Source organism: Martes martes (assembly GCF_963455335.1).
Source record: "Martes martes genome assembly, chromosome: 2".
NCBI classification, from domain to species: Eukaryota; Metazoa; Chordata; class Mammalia; order Carnivora; family Mustelidae; genus Martes; species Martes martes.
In genome coordinates this window covers 199698262-199706371 of record NC_137889.1, presented here as the reverse complement: position 1 = coordinate 199706371, position 8110 = coordinate 199698262, and the positions used below count along the sequence as shown (strand labels likewise).

The 8110-nt window shown below is 52.8% G+C and overlaps 1 protein-coding gene across 2 annotated transcripts in view; it reads left to right on the top strand.

The window, feature by feature from the left end:
• Positions 1 to 1490: 1490 nt before the first annotated feature.
• Positions 1491 to 8110, top strand: part of SCARB2 (scavenger receptor class B member 2) — a 72487-nt gene continuing 65867 nt past the window's right edge. Inside the window, exon 1 of one of the 2 annotated variants that reach the window (XM_080796929.1) lies at positions 1491 to 1769. In XM_080796929.1, the coding sequence (XP_080653055.1) occupies positions 1653 to 1769 (117 nt within the window). In that variant the 5' untranslated portion in view covers positions 1491 to 1652. The remainder of the gene's footprint in view (positions 1770 to 8110) is intronic. The other variant, XM_080796928.1, reaches the window with a different exon arrangement.

The following is an 8110-nucleotide window of genomic DNA, read 5'->3' as shown; positions in this document are numbered from 1 at the left end:
TCCACCATTCAGCAACCAGTTGAGCTTGTTAGGTTACTTACCGTTCAGAGCCACGGTTTCCTCTTGTGGGACAGGAATCATACCATCATGGCAACCAAGGAAATGTACCTTTCAGATCTTCCAAAGCAGAGCATAACCGACCAGTGCATCTGTCCCAGAGCCTGAGATCGGAAATCTGTCCTCTGATACTCATCCCTGGCTTGGTGCAGAGGCCACCTGGCTGGGGCTGCTCCCAGCCACGACTAAGTACAAGAGATCTACTCCTGGGAGATGCTGGACTCCCGGGATAGGCCAGTGGGGCTTGAGGACCCCCCTACCCCCCCGCAGCCCGGCTGAACTTTCTTAGAGCTGCTCCACTGCATGAGAAACGTCCTTCCACGTCACCCTCCTTCCTTGCTTCTCTGCAGAGCTCACACCTGATCCCGGGTCCGGCTTCCTGCGGGTCAGTCTCTTGCAGAGTGTTCCTGTCTAGCACTGCTCTTGGGGGAGTGGGACAGACAGCCACCAAGTCACAAGGTGTCTGTCTTAAATAAATGGCTGCGTGAAAGCACCTCACCGAAGGCTGGCACGTGGTTGACATTCATCCCACGAATTCTGAGTTCGGGCTGTGCAGGCTTTAGCCTGTCCGCCTGGGACATGATGGTGACCAAAGCCCATAGGGACAATGTCGCCCCCACCTGCTTGACGCGTCTTCCTGAACCTCACTGCTGAGGGATAGCGTCCCAGCTCTTCTACGGGACACTGAGAGCCTTTCAAAGCGCGTTTCAACCCCGCCCCCACCTTAGATCCTGCACACCTGAGCCTCGGTGCAAAGGAACTTCCTCCTCTCCTCCTTCCATCTGACCTCTTTTACCCCCGGGGTCTTCGCACACGTTTTTCCTCCCCTTGAAACGGCTCTCCCTGCTTGGACACACCCCATACGGGATAAGCCCTTCACATCTCCAAGATCTAGTCCAGTTGTGGGGTCCTCGGTCACCGGACAGAGCGGGCTTGCGCGCCCCCATCTCAGCGCGCACCCCACGAAAGCAGAACCGCTGTGGGCTGTCCCTGCGGCGCGGGTCCGGAGCGGGGCGCGGAGGTGCCCCCCGAATCCCCAGCGCCCGGCCCTCGGCAGGCCCGCCGCCCACACCGCCGGGAGCACAGGCCATTTTCCGGGGCGGCCGGGGCGCGCGTCGCGGAGGCGGGGGCTCGGCGGGGCCCGGCTGCGGCCGGGGAGCCCCGGGAGCCGCCCGGGACGCGCGCGGCGGGCGGGGGCCGAATCGCCGCGGCCGCCGCGGGGCACATGACTGCGGGCCCGGCCTCCGCCCCGCCCGCTCCCCCGCGCAGCTGCTCGCCCGCCGCCGCCTCCCCCTGCAGCGGCGAGCCGGGCAGGCCGGCGTCACCGCCCTGCGCGCTCCCTCTCTCCCTCCCGGCCGCGCGGGGCGGGCGCCCGACTGCCCCAGCCGGGGAAACCGAAAGCGAAGCGGCTCGTCCCAGTCGCCGGCGGCCGGCCGGGTGCACGCGAGCCGGGAGCCCAGCCCCGGAGCCGGGGGCCGCGCGCAGCGCCGGGGCCGCGGGCGCCGCAGGGTCGCGGGTGTCGAGGCCGCCGCCGCCGCGGCCCCTCCCTGGTTCCGCGCGGTCGCGGGCGGGCGGGCCCGGGAGCGGCGCGCGGGATGGGCAGGTGCTGCTTCTACGCCGTCGGGACGCTGTCCCTGCTCCTGCTGGTGACCAGCGTCACGCTGCTGGTGGCTCGGGTCTTCCAGAAGGCCGTGGACCAGACCGTCGCGAAGGTAGCGGGCGGGCTGCGCGCGCGCGCGCGCGTGTGTGTGTGTGTGTGTGTGCGCGCGCTCCCGGGTCGGGCGGGGGGCGCTTCCAGCCCCCCCCACCCCCCCACCCCCACCCCCGGTGCCGGACCTCGCGCGGAGAGCCGCCCTCCCCGCAGACCCCCGGGCGGCAGCCCCCTTTGCGGTGGTCTTCTTGGGCGGGTGGGGAGGGGTTAGAGAAGGATGGGGAGGACGAGCTGGACTGCGCGCCTCGACTTTCCCGGGAGGCTTTCCCTCACCTTCGCCGCCTGCCTCCCCTCCGCGCCCTCCCTGCCTTCGCCCCGGTCTCTGCTCGGCCCAGACGCGGTCCCCTCCCACGTCATGAAAAAACAAAACGGAGCCCGGGCGGGTCTGTGGCCGCTCGCCGCAGCCTTCGGGGCGCCCGGGCCGGGATGCGGAGCGGCGGTGCCCTGCGGCCCGCGGTGCTCGCGCCTGCCGGGGCTGGGCCGGGCTGCTGGGGCGAGGCCAGGCCTCTGGGCCGGGCGACCCCCCGACTGAGCCTGTGGCATCTCATCGCGACGGCCTGGGTTGCTTTGTCTCATCGCGGGTTCGTGCTGTTCTTCAATAACCGTAAGCTTCGGGCAAGGACGCGGTGAGATTCTTGAAAGAATCGGAACCGTCTCCTACCCTGGATGAGTGGGCTGGAGAGCCGGTCATTTCGGAAGCTTCTGAGTCATTTGACCTTCCCGGGGCTCCTTCCTTCTGCCTTTCACCCACATCCACCGATCTGTGGGGAAAGAGGAAAGAGGAACCAGAGAGAGTTACTGGGATCACTTTTTCTTTAAAAACAAAAAAATCCTTGGAGCAGCCTTCCTCATTAGAACCGGGGCCCCCTGCGCCATCTGTCCCACTGGTTTGCACTTGCTGTCACCTGGACTAAAAAGCCAGTTTGATCCCTGAACTCTCGGTTAGTCAAGTTGTCTCATTCAGGTGACAACAGACATATTCCTTTAACAGAGGTTGCCCAAAGCCATCAATTACTTGGAATCTGGCAGCTGGAGGTAAATTTTAAAAGGCAAAAGTCACGGTAAAACCTAATTTAATTTTAAAGTTCATGTTATTGTGGGAAGATGAAGCTCACTGTCTGAGCTTCTCGAAGACCACTGTTGTCCCTGAGCACCCACGGTCAAGGAAAAAACCCAATACCGTCTTCTCTGTTCCTGGCCACCTGCAAATCCACGGCAAGATTGTTGAAGGATAGAATCTCTTGCTTGGGTGATCAGAGTGATACGCGATCCACTTATGGTCAGTCTGTGAATCTTGTTGTGTGGCTTTAAAAGGTGGTTTCAGGGGAGCTCCGTGAGATGAGTGGTCTTCCCTGGGCCTCAGATATTACCAGCCTCGGATGCTCTGTGGGTCCCCCTCCCATGGGCAGGTAGGGAGGTGGCCGTGAGGCAGCTTGCCTGGACCTTGACCTTGCACTGATACTTGGTGATCGGCTTCTGTGTGTGGTTTTCTCTGTAAGGAACAGACTCGGATCAGACTAATTCATTACAGTCCAGGGAACGTGCATTTTCAGAATTCCCTCACCCCATTATGGAACGCGGAGCAGCATGGCATGTGAAATCGAGTGACAGAGCTTGTTTCAGTGGGCAGGAATATCGCAAGTCAGCCCGACGTCTCTCGTTACCGTTGGTACCGTTCTCCTCTCCGGGGTCACCTGTAGTGTGGAAGCATGGGAGAGTGGGACAGAGAGTGGGACTCTGCCGTCCACACTCCTCCACACGGACCCTGGCTCCCCCAGGAACTAGCTGGGGGCCCTTGGGCCAGGGGCTTAACCTTCCTTGATTCTGGGTTTCCTGGTCTGCAAATGGGAATAATAACAACTCAGGAGACTAGAGAGGCTATAAAAATTATTAGGGGAAAATGGGTAATTTTCATGGAATATAGTTAGTGCGTTGTAAAGAAGTTTTATTTTTGTCAGAAGCTGTATGAGTACAGACAAAATACATGAGATTTGAAGTCAGACACCCTGTGTTCAATCCTGATCTTACCATGTGCACGCTTTTTGATTCTGGGCAAGTTACTTAACTTCCCCGAGCCCGTCTCATTACTTGGGAAGGCGAGGGTGTTTCAAGCACGGTGGTGCGTTTACTGTGGAGCACACTCAACTCCCGTCCCAGGCCCTTGCACAGGCCCTTCCAACACCCTGTATCTAATTCTGTATCCAATTTTTTTTTTTTTTTTTTTTTTTTTGCTTAGAAAGGGTTCCTCACGTTGTATAAGCTTCCCACGAGCCCTGGACCTGCCTGTGTGTGCCACTGGGAGACGGAGAGAGCTAATGCGGAAGGCCCCCAGACGGCCCAAGCAGGGGACAGCTGGTCAGTCATGGCCGCCGCCGTCATGGCCAGAGGGGTCGTTACAGAACGATTCCTTCATAACTTGACCTTAGTAGGGTTGTAACGAAGTCCACTCTGATGCTTCCAGTTCTTAGCTTTTTTGTTTTTTTTTTGTTTTTTATTTGAAGATTATCCATGCCCTGGCCTGTCTATATCAAAAAGAGAAGAGAGGAAAGGGGTGACATTCAGAAGAGGAGGTTTAGCTCATTGTGAGACGCGTGGTAACATCATTTCTATTGGAATAATTTGCAGGGAGATGTTAAGAGTAAAGGGAGATTAACATTTTGGCCAGTGAATGGAGTGGAAGGAACCGAGACAGTTTGGTTCCATTCTGGGCCTCCCTTGTTTACCGACCGCCTCTATTGGGCATGTCCTAACAATTGGTTCTGCTTCAATTTTCTCAATTGCAAAACAGGCAGAGTAATGTCTCCCTCTATGTTTGCCCACACCCACTTGAGGGATATTCTGAGCATTATCTGGATCTTCTCTGTCAAGTGTTCTTTTGGGGATTTTTTTGGTTTTAAGTTGTTTTTTTTTTAAGATTTTATTTATTTATTTGACAGATCACAAGTTGGCAGAGAGGAAGGCTGGGGGTGGGGGTAGTAGGCTCCGTGCTGAGCAGAGAGTCCAATGCGGGGCTTGATCCCAGGACCCTGAGATCATGACCTGAGCCAAAGGCAGAGGCTTAACCCACTGAGCCACACAGGTTCCCCTTGGTTTAAGATTTTATTTATTTTTTTATTTGAAAGAGAGAGAGGGTGGAAGTGGGGGGAGGAACAGAGGAAGAGGAAGGAGCAGAGCGTGGAGCCCGACACTGACACCAGGCTTGATCCCAGGACCCTGACATCATGACCTGAGCCGAAATCAAGAGTCGGAGGCTCAGCTAACAGAGCCACCCCGGCTTCCCCGAAGACGGAGCTCTGCAGAAACCTTTCCATCTCTGTTTCCTCCCCAGAGCCAGGAAGGGCAGAATTTTATGCTCTGTCTCCCTTGCTAAGCCCACCAGCTGTCCTGGCACCCAGCACAGTTCCTGGTCCGTGGTGGGTACACAATAAATGCCTGTGGCCTCCCTTTTGGTCATTAGAGTTGAAAGAGCGGCGTTCTGGGAATCAGCAGACCTTGCCTAAAATTCTTTTTCTCTGTTGCTAACAAATATTGAGATGAAGCTGAGCCAGCCAAGGAGCCAATACTGAATCCCTCAAAAGCTCGGGTTTCTCATGTAGAAGATGGGAGTAATAAGGACACTGGCCTTAGGGCGGTTGCGGGAATGAAATGAAAGGATTGGCATAAAGCATCCAGCGCAGCGCCTTGCAAAAGGCCCAGATATTAACAGTTGTTATTGTTTGTAGCTATCATTTTGTCGTCTGTGAGCTGAAGCTTATGTAGTAGATAAGTTTCCTTCTCATCGCAAACTTCCGGGGCTCTGTGACATAGGCGCGTGAGCCCTGTTCGCGAGCGGCTTTCCAGCTCAGAATATTAAATTTGCCCTCAGACTCACTGATGGTTTGAACATCTCCCGGAAATGGGAGTGCAGAGCCAGCCAGGGTCCGGGCTGGCTGAAAAGAAAAGTTCTGGCAAGGGAACCCGTGAGAAGGAAGGAGACTGTTCGCATGTTTCCTACTCACAGGCCAAGGAAGGATGACAGCATTGGATGTCAGGGACGAGACGAACGGGACAAATATACTTTATCCTTGGCCGGGACCTGAGACTCTGGGCAAGCAGGAGCAGCTGGCCTCTTTTAGGGGCCATAGAGCTTTGGAGCTATTCTGCTGAGGCCTCAAGAAATGAAATTTAATCATGGATAATTTAACCAAATAACATTAAAGGTGGATATGTGGGGGTCTTCTTTTTTTAAAGTCGAATTAGTTAAACATCTTCATGTCCGTTTATGTAAAAACAATCAACTATATGTAATCTTAAAAGACTCCTTCTTGCCTGTCTAACTCATCCCTTGAATTACTGCTTTTCAGAGTTGTGAAGACTAGAACCTTAGAGTAAGAAGAAACCTGAAACATCACTGAATCTGTTCATTTATAGGCAAGGAAACTGAGCCCATATCAGCTTTAAAATAGATGGCTGCAGGTACCAAATTGTCTTTGTATTAATGTGCCGCAGGAAATGTAGAGAATTGACTTAACCAGAGGCCAGATGGAGAGGTAGGGGTAGGGTTAGGCGTGCAAGCTGGGTCTCCTAAATCACTTTTCCCATCCAAGAATGACCAAAGAGCCTGTTGCCAAACAATCCTGGTTTATTTACACCTGTTGTCCTAGCATCATCGCTAGCACCTTCTTTCTTCTTGAAAGATCCCTGGTTTGGACAGTAAGTTCTATCCTCACATACCACACTGTCCTCCTCTTCTTAGCAATTAAGAGGAGCAAGGAGCGACAGCCCGTGCAAGCTGGATCCAGAATGATTGAGATTTTTTTTTTGTAAAGCCGAAAGAGGAAGCTCATGGGAAAACCATAGAACAGTAGGGCCTCGTGAGAGGACAGTAGAAACTGGAAAGTCAGCAGGACCCAGGCACACTCTGCATCTCCCACTCCTTCCTCTGTTTTCCCCTCCCAGATAGTTTCCTCTGTTGACTCATTGTGCCCAGGCTGTTTAGTCCCTGGGGGCTTCCTTGGCCCCAGCCCTATGGGATGCTTCAGCTGCTGAAGCGCGCCCGGGCAGGCTTTATCTCGTGGTTTCCCCTTTCCCAATGTGTAACAGAGTAATGCGACTGGCTCGGCGCAAGCAGAAGTCATAGACCCTTAAGCAGAGGCAGGATCCTTGCAAGATGCCTTAACTCCTAAGCCAAATTATCCGTCTCCTCCCTGGCTTTTAGAAACGTGATCTTGTGATAGCAAAATCTACTACATTTCTTTCAATATCTTACTGAGTCTTAGCAACCATGAATGCATTCATTAATGGTCAAGGCAATGGAGTAAACCTGTAGGTCTCAGTGTAGTCCCTAGACTCTAGGAACTACATCAAAATCACTTAAGAGAGTTTCAAAATGTAGATGCTGCCAGGCCTGCTGAGCCAGGCTCCTTAGCACTGGCCCGCAAGTTAAAAAGCTAACCCTGACTGGTTTGGATGGTCATTACGGCAGCCCACATCTTTATTCCTCGAGATAGTGGTTCCTTTTTTTTTTTTTTTAACCTTTGTATTTTATTCTTTATTTTAATTTTTCTGATAAGAAATACATGCCATTCTACAAAGTCAGACACAACAAAAAATAATAAAACAAAGATAACTAGCGTCGACATAGTGTTAATCATTCCACATTTTTATTTACGCACATATGGTAACAAATACACTTTACAAAAACGGGGTGCTTCTGTTCCCACTCTTTATTTATTTTTAATTTCATCTGGTATAGTGGGTGTATGAAAGAGATGACAATTCCAGCCGAAGGTGTACTATTCGTGGTTACTATTGTTCTTCAAGTTTACATTAAAGGAGGGATTTGGAGGGGGGAGGGGAAGGGTGTTGCTTGTGAGAACTGTTCTTGCTTTCTTTTTTTTTTTCCTTCTTTTTTTTTTCTTGCTTTCTTAATAAAGTGCAAGATTTCCTTCTGTCAGGTGCAGCAAAGGGACCATCTGTTCTGCCAGACATTTGCTTGTGTCTTGGGGAAGAATCAGCAGGTGGGATTGTAAGACCATTAATGAAAATGCAGGATGTTGGCCAAGCGACTAGGCATTTATGGCCTGTGTCATCAGGAAGTATTCTGTATGTACACGGTGGATTAAATTCAGGGACCATTTTTCGTCAACGCTGGTAACCAGTCAAAAGCAACAGAGGAAAATAGGGCCACTTTCTGGTGTTGCTGTCTGTATCTAAAAGGACTTTTACGTATATACTTTGGCAGTCGTTCATTTATTTAGCAAATATTTACCAAGTGTGGACCATTTGTGATGCAATGTGCTAGGAGCTGTGGATCCAAGAGTAAAGTAGACACAATCTTACCCTTGCAGAATTTATAACCTA